The sequence below is a fragment of the Poecilia reticulata genome, chromosome 6 (genome assembly GCF_904066995.2).
Source record: "Poecilia reticulata chromosome 6, P_reticulata-male-v2, whole genome shotgun sequence".
Lineage (NCBI taxonomy): Eukaryota > Metazoa > Chordata > Actinopteri > Cyprinodontiformes > Poeciliidae > Poecilia > Poecilia reticulata.
The window spans coordinates 30,258,211-30,286,101 of record NC_088835.1 but is presented as its reverse complement, the minus strand read 5'-3'; the positions used below and the strand labels follow the sequence as shown (position 1 = coordinate 30,286,101).

Genomic DNA, 27,891 nt, shown 5'->3' with positions numbered 1-27,891 from the left:
GCAACCATGTCGCAACAATAAACTAAACCTCGAGCTGAACTACATTACCCATAGTGCGTAGCTTCAGCACATTCAGTACATTCTGCTTATCCGGGGATGTCGCACCGCTGCTATTTTCTCCCTACAGTCCCTCTCACTATCACCCCACAGCTCAAGCGGACTGACACGGGTCTCTGGCTGGAAACAGACCGAGAATAGGACGCTAACCGGAGGCCAAGAAGAAAAAAAACATGGCCGAACTCGGCGCGGGGAGCCTGCCGTTGGGAGAACCAGCTTTTAGTTTCCAGCAGGAACAGGAGCTGAACGAGCGGCTGAAGCGGCTCTACCCGGCTGTGAACGAGGAAGAGACCCCTTTACCCCGATCCTGGAGCCCCAAGGATAAATACAGCTACATCGGGCTGTCACAGAACAACCTGCGGGTCCACTACAAAGGTTAGAGGGCTGCCTCATCCCGGATGGGTCTGACAGTTACAGCGGAGAGAGGTCTCAGCTGTAATCGGTCACTGTGTTGTTGCGGAGGGGGCTCAGAAACACACACACACACTCACTGTATGCGATTATGGTGACTCTATATATGTGTGTGTGTAGTCCTGGTAAATCTAGCCTGAGCTGCCTCTTCTGTCCTTGCTTTGTTACACAAACGAGCACAGGAATTCCCAAACGGGTGACAGCGAACTCGTTAACCCTGACAGTTGGTTTTATGAGCAACCAGATGAAATTAACCCTCAGTACCACGTCATTCTTTGTTTATTTACCGTTCCCACTGCTGGAAACTGGCTGGCCATCTCACTGTGAGGAGTCACTCTTACAGAAGCATAACAAATGCTAGCACAAAGCAGCCTGTTAGTGCAGTGGTGTAGCAGCCCTGTGGCTAACACAGCCCCTGCCTGTTCTTTCTGGGTGTTATTCCTCTGAAAACAGAGCAGCTACAGGATGGAAACAAGCCAAACTTGTTGTCAGGCTCTAACAATGCGGCTCAGAGCTGCTTGGGTTTTAAACAAACAAAGCCGTTAAATAAACATTAAAGATAATGGCATTGTTGCGTTTTCTCGCGTGATTTCGTTCTGGAAGTGTTTTCCAGAAGTCTTGGCCTGGAATAAAGCTTTGCTGCTCCATGAAAACAGCCTCCAACTGTGGCAGAGAGGAGGCCTCTGCGCAGCACACCAGGCCAAGTGTACCGATCATGTCATAAATCTGGCGTAGCAGTCTGGCATTTTTAACAATAACACAGACTAAACGGTCCAGAAAACCCGTCACAGGTCTCCACAAGCTGTCATCTGTATCCTAAATTAAAACAAGATGACGTCTGTATTCTGTCCCCTTTGAATGAAAAGGGGTGTACTTTTTTTTGTCACCATGCTTACAGTAAAAGTTCCCCAATTATAGTTTTTTTCCATGGATGGAGCTAAATTGATGCCATTAAGTCTGGGGGAAAAAAAAAATTATATAGTTTCAGATTTTTCAGTGTTCAAATTCTGGGCTTGTTTGCTGTGTGCAAAACTTTGTTGATATTCTACTAATGTTGAAAAAACACAATTTCGCAATTGCGGTGATTCTGTTAAATGAGAAATGCAATTAAAATCACATGTGAAAATGTTTGTTCACGCGGTAACTCATTAGAAAACATACCACACCATCATCTTCCTACCACTTCCTGTCGTCTTTTTCATCTTTTCTACCAGTAGTAACATCCGGTTGATGATCACGATTCATGTGATGAGACAGTGTTTCCATTGCACTTCTGTGAAATGTGTGTACTTTGATACAACCAAAAAAACCACCTCGCCCTACCAGAATGTATCAAAATTGTGTTTATTCAAAATTGGCATGGTTCTATTAAGCAAATTTATTTTTGTAATTCCAGTTTGTGCAATTTTACAGTTAGTGGAAATGCAGCTAGTGGGAACTGGAAATGTCTTTATAAGATTCTCAATATTTGACCAGGAATATTTTTGCTGTAATTTCACAGTACCCTGTGGTCTGAGGGCCCAACCCATACAAACAGGGCCCAAATTTTATGAAATTTTTAAATGATTTTGAAAATTTTTCTTTTCATGGTTGAAATCTTTTTTTTTCAATTTAGAAATTAGTTTTCAGTGTCAAATTTTCCTCATTTCCAGTTCCAATTTTGTTTTGTTAAAAAGAAAACAATAATAGTAATTTTTTAACTTTTCCTAGTTATTTTTAAAAAAAAAAATTTTTTTTAATATCTCAAAATTTTTTAAAATATATATTTTAAAATATTTTACAAATATTTTTCAGGTTCAAACCTTTCTACATGTAATTTTTTCCAGTTGTCTTTTTATTGTTTTGGATTAAAATATATTTTTCAGTTTCAAGTATTGCTTTTCTTTTTTCTCAGTTTCAACATTTCATTTGTTTCCATATTTTTGTCACAGTGACACTTTCCAGATCATCAAGCAAATGTTGATATTCCCCACTGTTCCATGTTTTCTCCACTGGTGGCTCCTGGTTCTCAAACCTTGGAAATGGATTTTAATTCCTTTCCAGACTGATAGACGTCAGTTATTGTGTTTCTCGTCTTTTTTTTTTAATTTCTTTTCGACGGTGTTGTTTATTTTAGCCTACTTCATGTTGTCAGAGTTTATTAAAGAGATTCTATTTGATTCTCAGAGCTATCAGTAATTGAGCTTTGGTGTTGGTAATGAAATATCACCCAAAAAAATAATTTTCTCAGTTAAATCAACATCTATGTTCAGAACTCGGAATGGTATTTAAACAAATCCTACCACCAGCCAATCACAGAGACATTGTTTTCATCCAATCAAGTCCAATCAGGTTAAAAAAGATCCAATCACAACCAGCAAATCAAAATACAGCAGCAAGTGGCAAAAATTACAAAAACAGAATAGTTGGATTTAAAAAAAAACACAGTAGATCATAACATACTTGAATTTTGTTGCATAAGAATATATAGCTACGTGTACAAATTGTGCTTATTTTGTGCATTTCTTGAGCTAATATGTCCGGTTGAAAAATATTTAATAGTTTCTAGCGGATTTTTCAAAGTCAAAATAACTGAAAAGCTCAGTTTTGGTTGGGGACAAAAGTTGCAACATTTGTTACATTTTAAGCTGCTGCGGTTTTCTTTCACACTGCATTGTGTCAAACAAACAACATCCTGTTCCCCTCCTCGCCTGTGGGGGCACTGTGCACCAAGAACCACTGAAGGAAAAGACAAAAACACTGAGCACAACTTCCTTCTTCAGTAAATGTAAACGTGAGAATTTAGCGGTGAAGTTTTTCTCTTTTGTCTTTGGTAAAAGACCACTAGCCATTTCTCCTGTCAGCGCTTGGCTAGCGTGTTTGTTTTGGTTGTATTTACCCAGAATGCCCTGTGCTGTAGTCTTCCTGCTTTTGGAGCAGTCCCTTGTCTGCTTGGCGTTCAGATATGTATTCGAACCTCACCAAAGTTCACTTCAGCCAACCTGAGACTGAGGTTTGTAGATGGACCAGAGTTTGTTGATTTGGTTTGGTCACATATTCACACCTCACCAAACAAACCAGACTTTCTACGTAAACAAACTTTAGTCTGGCTAAATTCAATAATTTATATATCCCATTACCCAAATCAGGCCATTTTGTAGCTTCGTGAGAACAAATATTCATATAATTTTTTTTGTATCAATAAAAAGTAATCTTGATGTACAGCTTCAGTCAGTTATGTTGACCCTGGTTGCTTTTTGCAGAGGTTAGGAGAATGTATATCTAACCTGCTTCCAAAAGCTTTTCTGAGAAATATCAGCTGTTGAAATGAAGAATTTCCCCGGCAGATGGCCGGATAGAGCCCTCTGATCAATTAATGAATAATTACTGGGCCCACTGCTGATTAACTGAATAGATTGTGGTGCATCACCATGTATTTTTATAGGATATAATGTGTCCTGAAGTATGTGCACATGCCAAAGCGATCTGTGGTTAAAGATAAATCATGCCGCTTCATGTTGGGCGTATGTAGGCCATTGAGCCTTTTTGTCTGCGAGGAGTGTAGAGATTAGGTGACACTGCACATTTGTTAATGGATGACACATAAATGAGTCTTTTTCTGGCCTGTGCAGGATATTTTCTCTCCGCCTGATTCCTCCAGCTCCTGCTCTGTTACCTCACCCTGGTGGTTTGGATGCTATTTTGACCGGTGTGCCAATTTTCTCCCTTCAAGGCCACACAAACTCCCTACCTAGACTCACTGTGCACAAGCATTCATGTTCAGTGGAAAGTCAAGAAGAACGTAACGATGTCTTAAAAACCAGTAAATATAACAAAAAACAGACCTTTACTGTACGTTGGTGCTTAGCCACTCAGTGATTTATGAATTAACAGAAGAATTTTAAAGTTTATTCTCTGAGCAGCAGCGCTCTGGATCAGCTGCAGCTGTCTGATGTTTTATTCAGACATGTGAAGACACTGTTGCAGTAATCAGTGCAACTAAAGATAAATGCATGGAGGATTTTGTCCTTGTTCTTTTCTGTAAATGTTCTTCAGGTGATAGGAGGCTGACTTTGTAACTGTCTTTATGTGTCTCTGAATGTTCAGACACAAATTTCAGGCTGTTGTGTCGCGACAGTTATACTTGATGTTGTATTCTCGTATGTATTTTGTTTTTGTGTCGTGGGACTTTTCTGTCAGTTTGAGTCACAGTCAAGGCGGTTGGGGCTAGCGCCAATTAGCTGCTAATTCACTGTTGCTAGCTAGCTAGGTAGCTTTCTTGCATGTGTCATGAATAAGTGCAAATCTATTGCTACTGGCTCACTTCTCTTGCCAATCTATTAGATACTAGGTGCATTCCGGATAAAAAAGAAAACCCTTTAAACTTGGCACTATGGATGTTAAGGCCAAATGCTATGTGAGAAACACAAAGCTTGTCTGTAATACTGCAGGATTGCTATATGGTTGTTCTGTCTTAAATTTCATTCAAGATGGCATTAAAAAGATCTGAACATGTCTTAAATTTAATTCAAGATGGCATTAAAAAGATCTGAACATGTCTTAAATTTAATTCAAGATGGCATTAAAAAGATCTGAACATGTCTTAAAATTGACTTTTTGAAACTTGCAGATACGTCGTCCACAAACGCCTCATAAAATCTTCCCTTCTTATGTTTCATTCTGTTGACCTTCTGTATAGGGGATGAAATGAGAGTTGGCAGATTGCTGCAGGTTGCAGCAGTCAGTAGGGGTTGGAAAAAGCTTGTGGCAGCAGTTGTGTTGCAATCTGCTGCTGCGTATTTACAGCATTGAGCATTATCACCCTAATGCAGCTTTTTTTTTTACTTGGCCTAGTAACTTAGTGGGTCCCCAGAGCTCAAGACCCATTAAACAAGATAAAGATGAGATGAACATAGTGGGAAGTTATCCTAGAGCATCTGAACATCCCTGGTAATGACGCTGATGATCTATGGTTTGGTTCACATGATGATGGGTTCAAGCAAGAGCACATGAGTGAAATTTAGCCTCTGCTAACCCAGTTTTTCTTTCTGGACTGCAACTATTTAACTCCTCCCGTCCATCCATTACATGAAGTCTAGATCCGCTGGCTGATTCACACAGTGTCCCCAAAAGGAAAACAGTTCAACTTTCTCAACAATCTGGGAATCTGTAAAAAGTTGTTAGCATGTTCTTCTTACTTTAAGAGATACAAATAAACAAGTAAAATGACTGCTTTTCTATTTTCCATTTAGTTGCATTCTGCACATTAATAGCTGATCAATAATTGTCTTCTCAGTGAGAAATGACAAATTTACCCTGTTGGGGGCAATATACTATCTTGTGACATGCTATGTCATTGATGCATGGAGGGTAAGAACATGCTTGCATTTAGCATGTTAGCATTAGCTTCTGCTAAACACCATGTTGGTATAGCACTTTAGTGCTATCAGATCTAATGTTCGATTAGTTTGTTAGGCTTAGCGCAACTAGCTTTATAGTTAACTTCTCCCACCACTGCATTATGGCCTCCATGGGAAAAAGTTTGGACACCCGTCCTCTATGGGTTGGACCTAAAGTCATATTTTCTTTCTATCAAACTGGGACATATGTTGGTGTTGTTCATGGAGTCAGCTTAAACAAATAGGAACAACTTTAAACGCAACCTTGTGTGATTTTTATGTTCCTGTCCATATCAGGGTTATATTTTCTGTCACTTTGTAAATGTCTCCTCTGCGGCCTTCCTGAGGACGTTGTTCGCTCCTCTGCTGCTCAGGCAGAGGGCAACACTCATCATGCTGTACTTTTCCTTATTGAGCTGATAGATTTTGCTCTTTCACCCAGCTGGTAGCCAAAGATAGAACCTCAGGCGTGAACACAGATATTCTAGTAAGCATGATGTTGTTTCAGAGTTTGACCTCTTGAACTCTGACCTTTGGTGAAGGAGTGGACGTTTCTGATGCACCTAGTGTTCGTTGTAGTTATTTCTCCAACATAATGGGCTCCGGTAGCAGCGAAGGGGAGCTCATTATTTCACAGTTTGACTCCTCATCACGTTTTCCAGCATCTGAATTTTAAAAAATAAACTTTGGCATTTTGTTTCATACTGCGACAAGATGTGTCGGCTTTCTATAAATAGACCAGATGGATATTGGTGCAAATATGGGACTGGACAATCATCGGCTAACACACAACGCGAACATGCCTGGGCATGCTGCTCACATGTAGGCTTGTTCTAATAACACACTTTGGTTTAAGAGGTCATGGAACAGGCAGTCTGGTTTGAAAAGATTTAACACATTTACAGTTTCAAGATTTTTGATTATTTGCATATTAAATTATTGACACATTGGTGCTTTTTTCAACATTATTTAAAATCTTTTTTTACAGTATAAACGATTTCCTTTTAACCCATTGACACAAAACTTGTAGTTATTCCTCGTTTATTTATGTATTTGTTCAATTGAGCCAGACTTTATTATAATAATTTGTCTTGATTAATTGTTGTGGAAGTCCTGAACAACATTAAAAAAACATCATGCTTGACTATCGGCTTTAGCTCAGGTGTAAATGGAAACATTATGAATAAAGCTAAGGTAGAACATATTTATATAAACAGAATTAGGCTAATTTGTCCCCCGCTTATTGAATAATCATATTTTTTTGCCTTCAAAAACGTGTTTCTGCGTGTAGCTAATAATTGTTTTTGTGTTTTGCAGGCCATGGAAAGAACCATAAGGATGCAGCGTCAGTGCGAGCCACTCACCCGATCCCCGCCGCCTGCGGGATTTACTACTTCGAAGTGAAGATTGTCAGTAAAGGTCGAGACGGGTAAGAAGAAACAAACAAACTTTTCTCCTGAGTTACCACTGGATGGTTCCTGTTGTGGAGGAATTGTTTTAGAGACAAAATAAAGATGGTGGTCGTCTTCACTTTATCTCATATATTGATGAGTATGTGAATCAATGTTACAGCTGGCAGGGTGAGTGAGGAGCTTGGTCATGTGGCAGTGAGAGAAGCAATCACAGCGTTGTGGTGGTTTATCAAAACGTTATTAAAATATCAGTAAATATCGGTAAACTGCCATAAAAGCTAAATTAAGATTGGACATTGATATCGGCCCGAATTTTTAGATCGGTGCATCTTTAGTTTTTACTCCTCAACTCTGCTTTTTACGTGTGTTTACGAGTGTTTGTTCACAAATATGTCCTCCAATAATTTTAATGAAAGAATATTAGGGCCACGCTAAGAAAATAATTAAATTAAGAGAATACGGTTATAATATTATGAGAAAAAGTAATAATATTGCAAGAAAAAAGTTGTGCAAGAACGTAGTCGTAGTGTTACGTCATGAAATAGTAAGTCAAAATAACATGAGAATTAATTTACAAAACTTAAATAAGTAAAGTCGAAATAATACAAGGATAAAGTCGTAATGGTATTAAAAAAAAGGCAGAATATGAGAGAATAAACTCGTATTACAAGTAACAAGTTGTAACAATGTGAGAAAGAAGTCGTCATAAGAGAAAAAGTGGTTATACCAGGAGAAAAAAGTCGCAATAATACGATAAAAAAGTCGTAATAATGTAAGAAAAAAGTTGTAATACGAGAAAAAAACTTTACGGCTTTATTCTCGTGATTTAAATAAAGATCTTAGTCTGGCTGTAGTTATCCACCATATTTCTTTTCCAGCTTTAAAACAACAGCAAGAACAAAAAAAGCCAGTCCCTGCAGTTTGGTGGGTTCGTTGTCTCTGCTTGTCGTTTTAGCTGAAATTTAACCTTTACATCATCTACAGTTGAACCGAAAATAGGACAACCCAAAAGTTGGCAGATTTAGCCGTAATCTCTTCCTCATCAAATCCGACGGGACAAATCTGTCACTGGAGAGTCCATGTTAACTGAAAATCCAAAGCTTCTTCCCAACAGAACCAGAATCATCATAATGTGGAGGCTGACCCAGTTATGTACGGAGAGTAATGCACATCTGGGTCAGCTGGGCAGGAGACCGGTCTGCGCTGCAGACACATAATGAAATATTTAATATTTGTGGGTTTTAGGCCTGTTGCTTTTTCCAAAAAGGAAAAACTTTTGCCTTTTTGGAAAAGTAATCCGTATCTCTCTGAACTGTTCAAATAGTGATCGGTGCAGAATGTATCAGTATATATTTGTTTTTAAACCACCTTTATTCCCCATGTTTGTATAATCAGACATTTTCTCCCCTTGAATTCCTGTTTTCAGTTTTTAAAGTTAAAGACCGATGGGTTAAATGTTAAATTCTTACTGGAGTTTAATGCTGTGTATCTAATTAATCAACATTAATCACATTTTAATCAACAAAATAAGCATTTTTTAAAATTTAAGAACGCTTTTTGCTGCTAAATTATTGAATAATTTTAGTTGAACGACATACATATTTGTTTATTCTGTTATTCAGGTTCTTCAATCATTTGGAGAATGTAACAAATGAGGAAAAATCGTCACTGATGTGTTTTTTGGGCATCACCTACAGTATATGGCCCCCTACAATAAAGTATGAGGTCCAGGGTAAGAAAAATAAATGAATTATGAGAATAAAGTCATAATATTACATGAATAAAGTCTTAATACAAGAAAAAAGTTGTACAGTAAAATTAGCATTATTAAAAATGCTTCTAATGTGACATAAATCAGTATTATGAGAATAAAGTAGTAATAATATGAGGATAAAGTCATAATAGGAGAATAAAGTAGTAATTTTATTACTACTTTAATAAAATTACTAAATGAATCAATGTTACAGCTGGTTTTACTCAAAGGCAGGGTGAGCCTTGAGTAGCTCAGGTGTAAATGGAAGCATTATGATTAAAGCTAAGGTAGAACATATTTATATAAACAGAATTAGGCTTATTTGTACCCCGCTTATTGAATAATCATATTTTTTTTGCCTTCAAAAACGTGTTTCTGCGTATAGCTAATAATTGTTTTTGTGTTTTGCAGGCCATGGAAAACACAAAACATCATTAGCATTAGCATGTTGATGTCATTAGCACATCAACATGCTAATGATGTGCTAATGACACATCATTAGCATGTTGTGTCAGAGGTATTTTATGATACCTCTGACACAAAAAACTTGATGAAATATTATCTCTGGTAACATTCTGCCTTTATTCTACAAATATCTAGATTTTATTTTCATGGTGTTATTAATTTATCTGTGTAATAAAAGACTTCTTCCACAGCTGCTCGTGTTGAATAAGGAGTCATCACAGAGCTAATATACAGATTGTTGAATTTACCACAACATGGCTCTTGACTTCTCTGAGTTTATCTGAAGTCATCCTCCCTCCACCCTCCTCTGGCTCTGCAGATTCATTGACTCAGTCGCAGAACAAACCTTCTTCTTCATGCAGATATTTATCTCAGGAAGTGATGACCTCAGCTTGTGCCAGATGCAGCGCAGTCTGTGACTGGTTTCACTGAGCAAAGAGCTTTCCCCAGGTCCTGCTGTGAGAACGCCAGCAGCCCGCTTTGAGAGGCGTCTCCGCCGCCACTTTTCATGTTCGTTGTCTCCCATGGAGGCAGCAAATGTGAGCAGCCCAAAGACGTCACTGTTCAACGTTTCTGCTGGATCTTTTCTGAAATGTTTTCCGGTTAAAATGCGGCAGGAACAAGCTGCTCTGGGTCTGTATGTACGCTGATGAATTAGTAAAATCCCTCTTCCTGTTTTCAGGTACATGGGCATCGGCCTGTCTGCACAGGGAGTCAACATGAACAGACTGCCTGGTGAGTAACCCTGAATTATGATCATTAGGCCTGACACAATAAGCAATAAATCAATTAATTGCATGGAAAATTAAAACGAACCCCAAAATTTCCATTTCCATGGTTTATAGTTTTTTTCTATTTTTCTACCAAAAACTGGATGATGAATATCTTCAGTCCTGATTTTGAAGGATAATTTTGTTTCCACAGACTTCATTACTGGTTTTATTTGTTGTTTCTATTGTTTTGTTAATTTATTTTGGATATTTAAAATGTCTTCCAGTTCCAGTGGGAAATGTTTATTAGAATATAAAACGTATTGAAGGTTATGTTCCACAAACTTGCTGCATGATTTCATAATCTCATTGTCTCAGCATATTATCGGCTCTCTGGGTCTGAGCCAGGATTTCAGCCACTTTGGCAAGAAAAACATCCTCTGCTTTTGTTCCTTTCTGCTCCCTCACATTACGCCACAATTGCAAACAGAGTTTGTCCCTAAAATCTTTTAATTACTTATTGGGCTGTGACTTCATCAGCTCAGATTACAATTGAACATTGTAGCCCGGACTTGTGGCGAACTCTGGGAAAGTTTTGACCTACAACAAAACCGTTTTCTCCAGAAACATAGCGGAGCCCGTAAAATGTATTAAAGTACAAAAAAAGACACTAAGAAGATCAGATTCTGGATGACTCCTTGATAAGTGGACATCAGCGGTGGATAAAGAGGTTTAACAGCGACAGAGAGAACATGTCGGGGCAAGTCACCATCGGCAGACGTCACATGGAGGTTGTGGACTCCAGTTCATGGTGTGACTTCATACTGGTCTGATTACACACAAACTTTTCCTCTAACTGCTTGGAAAATGTTACTTTTGGTAGAAATGACTTTAAAACCCAAATGCGAGCAACCGGCCAGTCAAATAAATTGGTTTGGTGAAGTCAGTAAAGGTCTGAAAGAGACTAAATTAAATAAATACATTATTAAGTTGTTAATTAAATGCGCCATGAAATAAATGTTTAATTAAATGTTTAAATCATTTATTTAAGCAGGATTTTTAAAGCCTGAGGATCAGTGTACACTCCGTCCTTTGACTTTGTGAGTTTGAGAGATAAAATTATTTTATGGCGATGCTGCAGGTATGGAAGGCCAAAAGAGACAACACTTGATATATTGTTTTAAAATCATTAATTAATTAAATGTACCATGAAATAAATAAATAAATGCCTAAATAATTTATTTAGACATGATCTTCAAAGAATTGAGGCTAAACTAGTGGAGTTTAACAGATCAATGTTAGCCCCGCCCCTCGACTGTGATTGGTGGATTTGACAGATCAAATTATTTCCTGGTGAAGCTGCAGGTATGGAGGTCAAAAGGGATAAAATTAACCAACTACATAATTAAATCATTAATTAAATGTATCATAAGATAAATAAGCATTAAATTGGTTCAGTAATTTATTTTAGCGTGATTTTCAGAGAATTGAAACTAAGTAGAGTTCAGCGGATCCAGGTTTGGCCCCAGAACTCGACTTTTATGTTTCAGTTTGACAGATGAAGTTATTTCACAGTGATGAAATATGTATTTATGCCCAAAAGGGACAAAATTAATCAAATAATTAAATATAATTAAATGTACTACAAAATATTGATTATGAGAAATGTGCTTCATTTATCAAACTGACTCAAAAACAATAGGTGCCAAACTCTAGAAGAAAACAACTAGATTTGCTAAGTTTCTTCTTCCACGCAGTTGATTTTATTAAACGCATCACAAACAACGACGTAAAACATCCGAGGGGAAAAATGTCTACCAAATAAATCTGATCTATGACTGTCGTTTGTTTCCCACCGCTGACCTCTGTGTGTGATCCTGCTGTGGAGGCCTGTCCATTTCATTAGCATGTTGGAGCAGTGAGCCTGGCTTTAGAGGCAATATCCCTGTCAGCAGATTAATCTAATACCTCACACACACAGAGAGAGAGAGAGACAGACAGCGGTGTATTCACATAAGGACACACATGGGGAGACGAAGGACAATATGTACCCAAGCCTAAAGGAAAACACCGCCGCACAATGGGGATGCGAACACAAACAGATTAAAACTTCACTGCATTTTCACAGGTTCATATTTGCACATATCCAAGTGTGCAGCTAAAATCTGTCCTGTCCAGTGACCTACTTTCCCTAACCCTGCTTTGCTTTTTGTCAACAACGCGCCCGCAGCAGCTGAGGTGGAGCGCCGACCGCTCCGCCGACGGCTTTGAGCTCGAGTTCGCTCAGGAGGAAGGAGAATTCCTGCAAAGCTCGATTTGGGGCCAAACTTTACGCAGAGACGGCAGCCTGATGTGTTGCAGACCCAATAGTTTCCTCGTGCTGTGCAGAAATCGGACCCGCTTGTCCCGACAATAACGAATCAGTCCGAGTGTTTCATCAGACTAATCTGGATGAAAATAACTTTCTGGTTTAACAAAAAACGTTTAATGTGTGTTGGCGTTATTTATTCATTCAGCCATCAATTATTCTTAATACTTTAAAAATTATAATAATTGTGGGAATATTTTACTATCTTTCAGTTTTGATTTGTGGCTCAACAATTCAATTCAAAACCGATTTTTGATTCAGAACAAAGAGAGGAAGAAAGAAAGATTTTTAACACTTATTTTTCAAGTACGCATTTTGATTAATCTTTCATTTTGACAAGTTATCGATTAATCAGATAAAAAAATTCTGTAGATTATTCATTAAACTTCTTGAGCCTTTTTTGTACAATAATAGGAATTCATTAAAAATGAAAATAAATAAACTGATTTCTTAAAAAAAACATTTTATTGTGTCTTGTTTTCAAGTCAAAGCAAGGAGAGTGAAAGAGAACAGAAAAGGTTAACACTTTATTTTTTATTGAACATTGGAAAATAGCGATTATTTTAGTAATTGATTATTCTGATGATTAATTCGAACAAGGTGAATATAAAATCATGCCAAACTTATTGACAGAAAAGGTGATTATTTTTATCTTAAATGCAAAACTTATATTTAGTACAGTTCTGGCTTAATTTTCAGCAAGTGACTTATTTCAGGCTTCAGTTAACAATTAATCAATTACTAAATCAGTTGACGATTATTTCAATAATCGATTCACAATGATTAATCTGATTAATCATCCATCCATCCATCCATCCATCCATCCATTTTCTTCCGCTTATCCGGGGTCGGGTCGCGGGGGCAGCAGCTTCAGAAGGGAGGCCCAGACTTCCCTCTCCCCAGCCACTTCTTCCAGCTCCTCCGGGGGAATCCCAAGGCGTTCCCAGGCCAGCCGAGAGACGTAATCCCTCCAGCGTGTCCTGGGTCTTCCCCGAGGCCTCCTCCCGGTGGGACGTGCCCGGAACACCTCACCAGGGAGGCGTCCAGGAGGCATCCTGACCAGATGCCCGAGCCTCAACTGGCTCCTCTCGACGTGGAGGAGCAGCGGCTCTACTCTGAGTCCCTCCCGGATGACCGAGCTTCTCACCCTATCTCTAAGGGAGAGCCCAGCCACCCTGCGGAGGAAACTCATTTCGGCCGCTTGTACCCATGATCTCGTTCTTTCGGTCATGACCCAAAGCTCATGACCATAGATGAGGGTGGGAACGTAGATCGACCGGTAAATCAAGTATCTGATTAATCATGTCGAGCATTAATTAAAATTTTACGCCCTAACAAACTTAAACATAAACAGAGTTTAAAGCTACCTGTTTAAAACTACACCAACCACAGAACACATAAAAACACAGCATAGAGGAAAAACTGTCAGGTTATTCATTACTGAAAAAACTGAAAATCAGCTTTTACTCTATTTTTAATCATCAAAGTGAACACTGTCAACTTTTCCCCGGCAGCATTGTTTATCTTACTTTTTCTGCTTATCTGAAGGAAAAATGTTGCTTTCCTTTCAAAGAATGTAACAATTTCCACTTTGCAGATTATTTTTTGTCTAGCCTGCATCAAATATAAAAGCCACTTCAGTCCACAGTTTTAAAAAACATCAAACAAAATAAACAATGATGCAAGTCGCTTACATTCGAGAAACAAATGAAAAGTTGTTTCTGTTTCCTGACAAAAAGGGCATAATTCAGTTGCATCTTTTTTTTAAAATCTTAGACACAAAATTGTTAACACTCACTCTTTCCAAACAGCCTCTATCCTTCCACTAAACTTTCCCTTATTCAACCTTTGAAACAATATTTTATACAATATTTACCATTCAACATATAAAAATCTAAATTTTAAGCAAAGACAGAGAGACAAAAGAAAGCCAAAAGAACAGAAAGAGTGGAAAAAAGAGCAAAAAAGAGATCAAATAAACTATTAAAAGAAGAGATGAAAAGAAACAAAAAGAAAGATCTAAGGAAAGAAACAAAAACTGAATAAAGACAATTTAGAGAAAAAGAATGAAAAGAGAATGAAAAGAGCAAGAGAGGAAAAAAGAAAAAATGTTAAAAAATTCACCAGTAAAAGAGCAAAGAAGGAGAGCAAAAAAGAACAAAAGAGAGAAAAACAATGAAAACTAGTTTCACTCTTTTTGTTTTCAAATTTATTTCAATTAAATTGCACAACAGATAATATTTACAAAAACATGAGTTGGAAAAAGCATTTAAACAGTGACGAGCTGAAAGCTTTCTCCTGGTTCTGGTTCTTAGTTCTGGTTCTTGGTTCTGGTTCTGGTTATTAGTTCTGGTTCTTAGTTCTGGTTCTGGTTCTTAGTTCTGGTTCTTGGTTCTGGTTCTGGTTATTAGTTCTGGTTCTGGTTATTAGTTCTGGTTCTGGTTCTTAGTTCTGGTTCTTGGTTCTGGTTCTGGTTATTAGTTCTGGTTCTGGTTCATGTTACTCCTGTCAGCAGCAACTCACCAGTTATTTTCCGGCCCCCTGCTGGCCGTCCAGTGAACTGCAGGCTGGTAGAGAGTTTGTGTGAAATTTCAGCACCAATTTGATAAAAACCCGAGTTGATGAGTAACCTGCCTCCTCTTTCTCCCCACTCCTCTTCCTCCTCTGCCTCCTCTTCCTCCTGCTGTTGGACTCCAAAGTGTAAAATCTGATCCTCGTCTTCCTCCTCTTCTTCAGGATGGGACAAGCACTCGTACGGTTACCACGGCGACGACGGCCACTCATTCTGCTCCTCTGGGACCGGCCAGCCGTACGGGCCGACGTTCACCACAGGCGACGTGATTGGCTGCTGCGTCAACCTCATCAACAACACCTGCTTCTACACCAAGAACGGCATCAGCCTAGGTTTGTCGCTCGCGTAGCGACGTGACGTCGTGGTGGCGTAGCGACGTGACGTCGTGGCGGTTTAGCGACGTGACGTCGTGGTGCCGTGTCCGAGTTTCTTACTGATTCCTCTGCTTTGTTCCCGCAGGTGTTGCCTTCACGGACCTTCCTGTGAGTATCGTAGCCAATCAGCTCCCGCCGCGCTCTTCTTCTCTGGTTTGATGTTGCAGGGATTTAATGTGAAGAATGCAAGATTCCTAAAAGCTGGAGAAATACAGAAAAGATTTCCAGATCTTCACTCCTTCAGTTTTTTTGTTTCACTCTCTCTCTCTCTCTCTCTCTCTCTCTCTCTCTCTCTCTCTCTCTTTGTCTCTCTTTTTTCCTCTTTTGCTTTTTCATTTGCGGTTTTGCTCTCTTTCTTGTACTTTTATTTGGCTTTTTTTTCTTTCGCTCTTTCAATTTTGAAACTTTTTTCTCTTTTGTTATTTTGCTTATTTTTTGCCCTCTTTTGTTTTCTTTTCTTTCTGTCTGTCTTTTGAATTTCTTTCACTCTTGCTCTGTTTTCTTTTTCTGCTCTTCCTCTTTGACTTTTTCCTCTTTCTTTTGCTTACTTTCTTTTCTCTTTTGTTACTAAAAACTTATGCTTTTTCTTTTGCTTTTTCTTTTGCCTTGTCTTTCATCCTTACATTCTTTTACTTTCTTTCTTTCACTCTTTCTCTTTCACTCTTGCTTTTGCTCTTTCTGTCACTCATGTTATTTTACTTTTTATTTCTTTCTCTTTACCCTTTTTCTTACTTCTTTTGCTCTGTTTCTCTTTCTTTCTCTTACTTCCACTTTTTGGTTCTCTTGTTTTCATTCATTTTTCTTTTTCTTTGCTCTTTAAGTCTTTCTCCATCTTATTATTGTTATTTCTTTCGTTCCTCAGCAGCAAATCTGATGTTAGAGGTGCAGAAACCTCTCATATGCTACATGCTAGTGCAGACGCTGTCTGTACTGCAGTAGCATTGTTGTTGGTGGAGAAAAGTTGCAGGATTATCTTTGAGATTCAGTGAATATTTGCTGCTAGAGTAGATCTAGCAGCGAATTGTTGTGTTTCCTGAAACAACAACGCTGTTAAAATAGGGACAATCTCAGTATCCTCATGCAGTTTGGTATTTTATTTATCTACTAAAGTCTGATTGTTGTGTGAATCTCTCCCAGCCCAACCTGTACCCCACCGTGGGGCTCCAGACGCCCGGAGAGATCGTCGACGCCAACTTTGGCCAGCAGCCGTTCGTCTTCGACATCGAGGACTACATGAGCGAGTGGCGGGCGAAGATCCACGGGATGATCACCAGCTTCCCGATCGGCGAGCGGCTGGGGGAGTGGCAGGCCGTCCTGCAGAAGTAAGGGAATCACTCAAAATTAGATGAATCCTGTTCTTTTAGACACGTTGCAACATGACTTCCCTGCTGGAGGACAAAAAAACTTCTAGCCAACGATGACTAGCATTGGTTGTATAGCGTTTTCGCATTAGCAGACAATGGTGCTTTGTTTTGTAAATCAAAGCATATTTTCCTCTGCTGTGTTCAGCATGGTGTCCAGCTACCTGGTGCATCATGGGTATTGTGCGACTGCAACAGCGTTTGCCAGAGCCACAGAGACCACGATACAGGAGGACCAGACGTCTATAAAGAACAGGCAGAGTGAGTGAATCGTCCAGCTGCGTGAGCCTCCATCTCGGTTCCTGTCTGAACATCAGCTCTGTTCTGCAGGAATACAGAAGCTGGTTCTGGCGGGTCGGGTCGGTGAAGCCATCGACGCCACCCAGCAGCTCTACCCGGGTCTGCTGGAACGCAACCCCAACCTGCTCTTCATGTTGAAGTAAGTCCGCTCCCAGCTGCAGCTGCGGCTGGAAAATAAAATCTCAGATTTCTGAGTTCTTAAAGGTTTTATCGGCTCTAGTGGCCTTTATTTGATAGTTAGTTGACAGGAAAGTGGGTAATGAGAGAAGGGGAAGACATGTGGCAAAGGAATCGAACCTGCGATGGCCACGTCGAGGACTAAGGCCTCCATATGTGGACTGTGCTGAACCCCTGTGCCACCACAGCTCACCCAGATTTCCAATTTTAATCGCTTTTTATTTTTGTTTCACTTTCCTTTGAAAAAAGAAATCACAAATCACAGAAAATATTTTCCAATAGTTCCTTTTATTCCAATTATCGCCTGTATAAGTTGTATACAAGGGATTATTTTGTATTATTTTGAATTTATTGTCGTGCGACTGTATTCCTTTTATACTGTGACTCTATTATTGTAATAAAATCATAGTTTTAGTAGTTTTCCTATTATTCCATCGTAGCGCTGACCTGAATTCAAATCCAGATAAACAGAAGCAGAAAAACAAGATGGCTGCCCTGAGTGTGCTGACATCACTCTGAACTATAGAAACCCAACAAATGCATTGGTGAAAAATAAAAAACTGATTTTTCATAAATTAAATCTTCATAAACCAAAAATTAGATTAATCAATAAAATCGATTTGTAAAATCCCAGTACAACCAGTAACCCCAGTTCCCTGCAGGTGTCGGCAGTTCGTGGAAATGGTGAACGGGACGGACAGCGAAGTTCGCTGCCTGACGGTTCGCTCCCCAAAGTCCCAGGACAGTTACCCCGGCTCCCCCAACCTCAGCCCGCGGCACGCCGCCAGCGGCACGCACGTCCACAGTGGAGGTACGAAAAAACACACACACAGTCACACACACTGACAGGGCGCTGAGAGAACCTGTTTCTGCCTCCCAATAGGAGCGGAAAGCCCCACCTGCAGTAACGGCGTCGCCCCGCCCAACAAGGCGAAGGTTCACGGCGGCAGCAGCATCAAATACCCGAGCGCCTCCTCCTCCACCTCCTCATCCAGCTCCTCCTCCCCGTCCTCCATAAACTACTCCGAGTCCAACTCCTCCGACTCCACCAAGAGCCAGCCGCACAGCGCCAACAGCAACCAGGAAACCAGGTAGGAAGACGTTTAAACGCCTGTGGACATAAAACGTCTGATTTTTGATTCTTGTTCATATTTAAAAAATCTTTTCCCAACGAAAACCTTTGGAGAAGACACCTGCATGATGTTTGACGCCTCAACTTCTTCAGATCCAACAAAATTGTTGTCAAATATTTGTGCTACATTTGTGCAGCACAAATGTTTGTTTGTGGTCTTAAAGATATATTTCCAGAGATCATGAAAGGTCTTCAAATCAGACAAAATTGGGGCGAATCAACTTGGTTGTGTTTACGCAGCAAGATTTGTTTTGTGCTGCTTTTCCTTTTGAAGATATTAATGAAAGTTTAAAGGTCAAAATGTCCATCAACGCCAACCCCACATGATTCAACTCAGACAAATTTGCCGTCAAATATTTGTGCTGCGTTTGTGCAAAAACTGTTAGTTCCACTGTCAGATTATTTCACTTATAACAATTTTTCACATGTCCTAAGTTAAATAATCTACCAGTTCAACTAGAACTTTTTCATCAAAATTAAGGAATTATTGACTCAAAACAAGCTCCTGGTTCTTGCTGTAAATCTTTCAGAAAAGATTTCAGAAAATCTTTTCTGAAAGATTTTAGAGACACAGAGTGATTTTGGTGACATTTTGTGACTGTTATAGAGTTGGATTGAATTAATTTAACTGAAAACTGATTAAAAGCACCAACTACACAATACCTGGCTCTGGTTGGACATGGACACAGACTTAAAGTCGACAGCTGGACAAAATGAATCAGAGAAGTGGTGAGAAAACATGTTTCTTTTAATTGAAACAGTACAAACTGTAGCTTACATGCATTTGTAAAGTAAATAAAGTTCACCAAGTACCTGCTCTGAATAGTTTGATACCTTTTTAACCTTGACACTTAACATCTGAAGGAATCACTAAACCTGATGACCTAATCACTCTCTCGGCGAAGCAAGCAGTGAGTGAGCCAGATGACAGTTGGATGTTACGATACTTGCGAATTAATATCGATTTCTTTCTAGGAAAGAAAATATCGATATATATCGCAAAATCGATATTATTACACAGCCCTATTGTTTTGTGAATCTAATCGGGATATTTGTTACTAGACTGAGTCTTAGGGCCTTTAATTGTTAACTGCAAACAATTTTCCAGTTAATTCCTGTTGTCTTTAACAAACTCATCGTTTTAACCCTGGATTTGTTTGTGTTTGTGCCAGCGACAGCGAGATGGAGATCGAGGCGGAGCATTACACCAACGGCGTGGTGGACGGCTCGTCGGCGCGGATCATGAACGGCACGTACCGACATGAAGAGATCCTGCAGCCCGACGACAACAGCATCTGCAACGGGGTCACAGGTCAAAGAAACACGCCTCCTCATGGCATCCTGGGTGTTTTCTGCAGCAGGAACATGTAGTGCTTCAAGGCTGGAACATTTAAACAACTGTCAGCTAATTTAGTAATCGAATAATCATTGACTGGAGTAGACAAATAAAAAAATCAGTAGTTAAGCCCTTAACACTGCTGCTATATGTTGAATCATTCAAACATAAACACTCAAGTTAAAATGATAGAAACTTGTTGTCATTGTTGTTTTGGTTTTGTTTTCACTGTAATATTTACTAAGTCTAGCAATTTTGCCTTTTGTGGTTTTATCCGTGTAGTGTCACCTCATTCTTTGATAGATTCAAATATAAAAAATGAAAAACAAAAACAGTTAATCAATATTTATCGTAGAAATAATAAACTTAAACGCAACAATTAAAAATACAAAAAACTAAGGAAAAATCTGCAGAATGTGCCGATTATTTTTATTTAAAAAAAAATCTGATTGATTGATTAATTGTCGGAGTAACAGTAACAGTTCTGCATGGAGTCTCCATGTTCTCCCTGTGCATGGTGGGTTTTCTCCAGGTACTCCGGTTTCCTCCCACAGTCCAGAAACATGACTGTCAGGTTAATTGTCCCTAGGTGTGAGTGTGTGTGTGTGTGTGTGCATGGTTGTCTGTCTCTGTGTTGCCCTGCGACAGACTGGCGACCTGTCCAGGTGACCCCGCCTCTCGCCCGGTACGCTAGCTGGAGAGGCACCAGCACCTCCTGACCCACTGAGGGACAAGGGTGTAAAGAAAATGGATGGATGGAAGGATGGATAGCTGATAAATTAATGGATTACTGAAATCATTGCATGTCGTATGCAGACAAGGGCCGCAGGAGCAGCAAGCAGCTGTGTGGGGGGAACCAGGCGGCCACAGAGAGGATGATCCAGTTTGGACGGGAGCTGCAGGCGCTCAGCGAACAGCTGTGCCACGACTACGGCACCAACACCACGCACAAGAAGATGTTACAGGTAACCCACCTGCAGAAACTCACCTTTACCTTTTTTTACTGACAAATAATAAGATCACAACACATACTCCACATTTTCTGCTTTTTCTTGTGTGTTTTTGTTTTAAACCTAAATCATCAAAAAGTGATTTAGGCCAATATGTTAGGAAAGTGACAATATGTAACTTCAAATTATACTTTTTTTAAATTCACAAATAGTTACTGGGATAAAAAAAATACATGTAAATATTTACGAAATAACAGAATACGTTTTGTGTGTCACAGAAAAGGTCAAATGGATAAATAAATATAAATTCAGACTAATTTTGGCCAAAATCAGTTACAAAGTATAAATAAAAATACTTAAATACACAAATGAAACAAACTGCTGTGGTTAAATAGAACATGTCTCCTTAGAGATGGGAGATGCTGACAAAAAAAATTATATCACAATATATTTTTATATACCCCAATAATAATATTCAACGTTTTTTGCTTTTCTAAATATTTTATTTGGCCAAACAAATATGTCACTTCAAAACTAAATATGTTTTAGCTCGTCCCATCCTTTTCGCTTTCCTTTAACGTTTCCTTTCACTAGAATAAAAAAATATTAATACTTGCAAAATCACATTATAGATTTATTTAATAGGATTGCATTTAAATGTGTCTATGGATAAATACATGTAAATGTATTTAAATATATTTGTAGCTAAATAAATTTAAATGCACACTAATTTTGGCCAACAAAAACAATCTGAAATCAGTTACCATGTGTAAATAAAAATACTTAAATATACAAATGAATCAAACTGCTGTGGCTCAGTAAAAAATTAGTTTTACAAGATGTTCAAAAGTGTTTCCCCTTCATGTTTTTGTGAATTTAAATAAATGATTTTGAAGGTATTTTTTTTAACCAGTTGATTTATGAAATGAGCTAAATAAAGAATAAACTTCTCAGTCATGCAGGAATAATGTTGACTGGTGGTCAAAGTGAACCAATAGTGTCTCATCGTGGTGTTATGACTTGTTTTCACCACTAGGGGTCTCAGCTGACCCTGAAACAAAACGATAAAAACGCTTAAAACATGAAAACATCTATTATTTTAAATTCATATTACATCCTGCAACATGAACAAAAACTGCTTCATGTTGAAATGAAGAAAAATGTCGGACTTTAAAATCTTTCATGATGAGAGCTGATTGGCTACATCTCTAATTGAAGGAGCCAATCAGGAGAGAGGAGGTAAACATGTTGATTTAATGAGGAAATGAAACAAAATAAATCTGCTTGATGCCACATGCAGACAAATTCAGCTGTGATCGATCGCCCTCTCTTTCTCTGTGTGTGTGTGTAGGATGCGTTCAGCCTGCTGGCGTACTCGGACCCCTGGAACTGCCCGGTGGGCCAGCAGTTGGACCCCACGCAGAGAGAGTCGCTCTGCTCCGCTCTTAACAGCGCCATTCTGGGTAAACAATCAGTTTAAATTCACAGCAGTTTTGATGCAGCTCAATGTTTGTTTTTTTTCTTTTTTTTTTATCAAATACTTTAATTTATTTTACAATTTCTCTAAACCTAAAAAATAAATTGTATTAAATTAGGTTAATTGAAAATAAAATGAGCCAAAACGTTAATATTTAGTAATGTTGGTGCTTGTTTACATTTTTTTATTGAAATATTATGAATTTATTGTTTTTATTTTAATTATGAATAACAACAACTCTAATGATGGTGGTAGTTGTAATATTATTATTATTATTATTATTATTATTATTATTATTATTATTGTTGTTGTTACTGAATAATATTAAGTAGTAATAATAAATATTTTATTTACTCATGTAGTCATTTAATATGAAATATTATTAATGATATTAATGTAATAATAATATTTATTATTAATGTCATATCAATAATAATATATATTGTTATAAGAATAATTGTTTTATTATTGTAATATAATTGTTATAATAATAATAATCTTAATAATAATTAAAGTAATAGTCAAAATAATATTAATTGTGTTATTCACTATTATTCATTATATTATCAATAATTATGATTACTCTCATTACTACTACAGTCATATTTTAAGTTATTTAGATTTAAACATCCAAATTAAGATTATATAAATAAATTGTCATCACAGTTTTTTTATTTATTTTAGTTTTCACTCTATTATTTTTACAGTCTAATTTGTTTAATTTTAATATTTGAAAGAAAAATTAGAACTTAAAAACAAAAACAATAAAAATCAAGATGCATAAAAATAAAAGGTTTATACAAATAAACCTAAACTGTTACATTTTTAAGCTGAATTGAAAAGTAATAAATGTATCAAATAAGCAGATATTAAGTCATGTAAATAAACAAAATCTACTGTTTATTAACTTGTTTTCAGTTTCTGACTTTAGCAGCTCAGAAAGCGTTTAAATGAACAAAACTTCCCGTCCAGAATCCCAGAACCTCCCCAAGCAGCCGCCGCTGATGCTGGCGCTGGGCCAGGCCACCGAGTGCGTCCAGCTCATGGCCCGGGTCCGGTCCGGTTCCTGCTCCTTCGCCAGGATAGACAACTTTTTGCACTAGCCCCGCCCCCCTTCCCCCGCCCCGACCCGACCCGGTCAGGTGAGCAGAACCTCCAGAAACAAACCAACATACAAACATGAAAATCCAGACCTCACCTGAACCGTTACCTGGACCTGTCTGTCGTCAGGTAACTGCTGAGCAGCACTGAGATGTCCAGCTGGTCGTTGCCATGGTGACGAAGAGGCGAGCATGCGTCTGATTGGATCAGAGAAGAGAAGGGAAGGAGGCTTCCTATTTAATTTAGTATTATCAGATTTAATAAATGTGTGACACTATTTAAATATTATTATTATTATTATTATTCAGTTTATTTAGCCGTTTTTTTGTTTTGTTTTTGTTTTTTTAGTATTTTGTCAGTTTGTTGTGCTCATCCTGGACAAACTAATCATATTCCCCCCCTTTTTTTTATTTTACTAGTATTGTTATTTTCTTTTGCTGTAACGGTTGGACTTCAATTCCTGTCGTCGGTTTTGTTGTTTCTGTTCTCCCAGATCTTTCAGAACCAGAACCAGAACCCGTAAGAACCAGAAATAATTCAACCCGAACCGGACGAGCTTTAAATGCTGAGCAACGTAAAAATGAGCTTTTAGCGATTTATTTCATCTGGATTTTACTGCAAACAGCGATACGTTTTAGAAACATGAATTTAACAAAGTTAAAACATGTTTAATTAACATTGGGTCAAAATTATTCCTACTGGCTTTAATTAACAAATAAATCAGCTAATTTCAGCTTTATAATTCATTTCCAGGCCCCACAGCATCATGCTTCCCCTCTGTTATTGCAGTGAAACCGTCTTTGTCTCATTTTATCGCACTAAAATAGCGATAAAATTTAAATTATTTAGTTTAATTTACGAAAAATACCAATACCGACTCAGCCCAGCAGAGGAAGAAATTGTTTTTTCATGTAAAACTCAACGATTCAGTGAAAGTTTGGCTACTTTCTAAATCTTCTTTTGGACGTTTAAAGTTTTAAATCTTGTTTTTAAAAATCACTGCAGTTGCTTTGTTGCTTTATCATCTCGGATAATTTCAATAGATCATCAAAAACAAGAAATAAATTCTTCATAAATGACTAAATTATGCTTTTTAAGCAAATTAAAACTCAGTCACATGTTTTTTTTGCCATCATGTTTTTTTAGAGCCTCTTTATGATAAAAAATGATCCTTTTAATTATAATTCAAACATTTCCAGACCCCGCAGCATGATGCTTCCCCCTCCTTGCTTCTTTGTAATCCAGTTACTGCAGTGAAGCCGCTCAGTTTTTGTCTCATTTGGACTAAGAATCATTTTCTCCCTGGGGCTCTCATACCGGCGGCATTTTTACAGTTAAAATGTAAATTATTTAGTTAAATGAAACAGCGTAGCAGAGGGAAAAATGGCGTTTTTATATCTAAAAATGTGATTTTTCTTTTCAGAAAGTTATAACATTCAAAGATTCAAGGAAAGCCTGGCACATTTCAAAGTCTTCAAAAAAAATATCTCAGCAGTTGCTTTATTGTGTCATTATTTAGAAAAATAAATCTGTTATTTTTCAACTTCTGATGTTTAATAAAAGTACGGCGGGAACCAAGTCTGTGAAACTTTCCCCTCGTTAGCTGGAAAAATTATCCCCCAAAGTTAGAAATAAAAAAGCATTAAACCCCGGCTGTTGTTTCTGATTAAAGCTAATGTAATATTCCTGAAAACTTTCCCAGAAAAACAAGAAAAAGAACATCAGCCGTGTTCAGAAAACATAATTGAAGGTCCTCCGCGGCGGCGATCGCTAACCGGGAGCAGAGAGGTGTCGCAGCCTTAATTTCACTGTAACAAGCGCCGCACCGGCCAATCAGAGAGGTGGTTGCAGGTGGCGGCGCTGATCCCCGCTGCACCTGCGACACCTGCCCTCGGGGCCGAGTCCTACTCTATTATGAGCATAAAGAAAATCAGTATCAAAAGCCGGCTAACAAGCACAGTGTGCGCACGTCGGAAAGTCGAGTTTCATTACCGCAGGCTTCGCTTTCCCCCCTCCACACTCTGACCCGCTGTGTGCTCCTGCAGTCGCAGCTAGAGCTTCAAATAAAGAGGTGAAATCATGTGACAAACAGGGAAGCCTGTAATTTTAAGGTGCACTTTGTGATGATTAAACCGCAGCCTTTCTTTCACCAGCCTTTTGTTCCAGAGTTCAGCTCGATTTCTGTGCAATAAGATGAAAGTTTTCCTCCTCTGCGCGCTCGCTAACAAGATTTTCCTCCACTTCCTGTTTCAGAGTCAACAAAGCAGAGAGATAATCCAGATTACGTTGGTTTGTGAGTTTCAATTCACCTCCAGTTTGAGCTTTTTGGATCTCCTGAAGTGGGGTTCAGTGGAGTAGCTGTTAACAGTCAGTACCTTACTTAAGCAAACTGAATTTGATGAAATAACAGTGAGACCCTTGTTGTACCTCATTTTAGCTTCATTATACAGCAGGTTTATTATATTATCAGGTGATAATTCTCTATACTTAATAAATTATTTTGTTTACATCAGTAATATTCACATTTTTTGCCCAGAGTCACAAAACTAGAAAGTTTAAACTACTGGGGGGCCACAAAATTAATTAAAGATGCAAAAATTCATTTATTGTGATATTTTTTAATCCAATTTGAATAAATCAAAGCAGAGAGATAATCCAGATTAACCTGCACATTCTACCTTTAAATTAATTCTGACCTTAAATTCATCTCAAGTTTGAGCTTAGTTGGATCTTCAGATGTTGGATGTCGTGTTTGGAGATTATTTTATTATGCGATATTAGTGGGTGATAACTCTCTATAATGAATTAGATTGTTTGTTTTACATTAGTGGTGTCCAACTTTTGGCCCCAAACTCTTTAAATTTCTGGCAACCCACAAAATTAATTAAATGAAAGATCCAAAAAATTAGTTTGTGATTTTTAATCTTGATGTAAAAAAAAGGGCTTTGGACTGTTGCATTACTAAAAGAAAACCAGACAATTACCCATCCATCGTTTTCTATTTTGTCAGCCATATTTTCACCATTCCTGACTTGTGGTCAGGGGCCGAACAAAATCATTTCAAGTGCCACTAATGGCCCGTGGGCCACACTTTGGACACCTGCGGTTTACATTGTCTCAGACCTATTAGTACCTTATTATTGTTTTGGAAAGTGAAGAAAATTCATAACCCAACACTTCCTGTCACAGAGGCCAAAACACTGACGGAAAACTATATTTGAAAAAGGTATTTTGCTCATTTTCAACAGATTTGTGCTGCAAGTAGAAAATTAGTTGAACATAAAAACAATTAGGAATTATTTTCAGTTATTTCAAACTCCATGTCTATTGTAGCTTCATATGCAACACCAAACAGCAAAAAGTCTAAATTTCTTCAATAAAAAAGTAGAAAACATGTCTTTTAAATGCAATATTTGGTGTGTGTGAAATATGCATCAACAGGCTTTTTCTCTCTAAAGCATTACTGTGCAATTATTTTGATATTTATACTAAATTTGGCCTTTAAAAACGAGGATACCAGTGGGTGATAATCTGATAATTTTACATCAGTGAGAAGCCAAAGACTGTTAGCTTTCCTCTGGAGTTGAGCGAAAAATCAATTTAATCAATCGAATTTTTGGAAAATCAGATCCGGTATGAAGAAATGAGAGTTTATTGCTCAGCTCTAATCTGGTTCCTCCCATCTGAATGTACTGCAGTAATAATCCAGATTAGAGAACCTCACTTCAAAGATCCAAAGTAATCCGTTATGTTAGGCTTCCTTAAATGTTCAAGTAGGTATTAAAACACAAAAATGTGATTTCAGCCTCTTATCTGTTCCTGTTTTTATTTAAAAGCAAAGCTTGAGGTTCACTTCGCCTTCCTCAGTTTGACCTCTGACCTCTGTCCTCCCCTCCGTGCTGACCATGCAGACGAGTGATGCACAAATGACTTCTACCTTCATTTTATTTTGTTTTTATTTCTTGGGGGGAGACTTTTGAGTTTTACCTAAATATATAAAAAATGTAAAAAAAATAAAAGAAAAAAAAATTTAAAAATAAAAAAAAAACATTGTGAAATGAATTATTATCTACTTAGCATGACTTTAAAAACTTTAAAACAATAAAAAAAGGAAAAATGATAATTGTAAAAAAAAAAAAAAGTATTGGAAACATGTTTAAAGATAAATATTGTATTCTGTTTAATTTTGACAGAATTATTTTTATTAAAATACATCCATATGCATATGAATTGTGTCCTGTTTTTATTTGCTGCATAAAAATTCACCAAGTAAATTTTATTTTTTTAAATATATATTTGATTGATAACCAGAATCAACTAGAATGTCTCTGTGATTAAACTAAAATTACATTTTTGTAAAGAAAAAACGTTGTGATTAATTGAATTAAAGGTTGGGTTTTCCTGCTCAGTGAGATTTCACTGCTGCAGATTAAAAAAATAATAATTTTCCCCCATAAATTTTGCAGGAGAGGAAATAACTGAAGTTGCTGATTGACTGAAATGACATTTTGTCGACAGCAGGGGGCAGAAAAGAGCTGCAAATCTTCCAAACAAAAC

General features: G+C 37.8%; 1 protein-coding gene and 1 long non-coding RNA gene across 3 annotated transcripts in view; one reads left to right on the top strand and one right to left on the bottom strand.

The window, feature by feature from the left end:
* The first annotated feature begins 8 nt into the window (after positions 1-8).
* Positions 9-27,564, top strand: ranbp10 (RAN binding protein 10). Its single transcript, XM_008436545.3, has 15 exons — positions 9-432; positions 7,164-7,275; positions 10,159-10,211; positions 15,291-15,458; positions 15,586-15,608; positions 16,638-16,822; positions 17,010-17,122; positions 17,192-17,300; positions 18,001-18,149; positions 18,222-18,429; positions 19,643-19,782; positions 20,623-20,771; positions 22,108-22,219; positions 23,206-23,375; positions 23,464-27,564. The coding sequence occupies exons 1-14, from the start codon at positions 231-233 to the stop codon at positions 23,334-23,336; spliced, it is 1,854 nt and encodes a 617-aa protein (XP_008434767.1). The 5' UTR covers positions 9-230; the 3' UTR covers positions 23,337-23,375; positions 23,464-27,564.
* The window catches only part of LOC103481212 (uncharacterized), a 52,850-nt gene continuing 41,685 nt past the window's right edge, over positions 16,727-27,891 (bottom strand). The window contains exons 3-4 of one of the 2 annotated variants that reach the window (XR_014087979.1): positions 23,432-23,531; positions 16,727-16,814 (exon numbers count right to left, since the gene is read on the bottom strand). This is a non-coding gene — a long non-coding RNA (uncharacterized LOC103481212). Of the gene's footprint in view, positions 16,815-19,734; positions 19,823-23,431; positions 23,532-27,891 lie in introns of those variants that run through there. The other variant, XR_014087980.1, reaches the window with a different exon arrangement.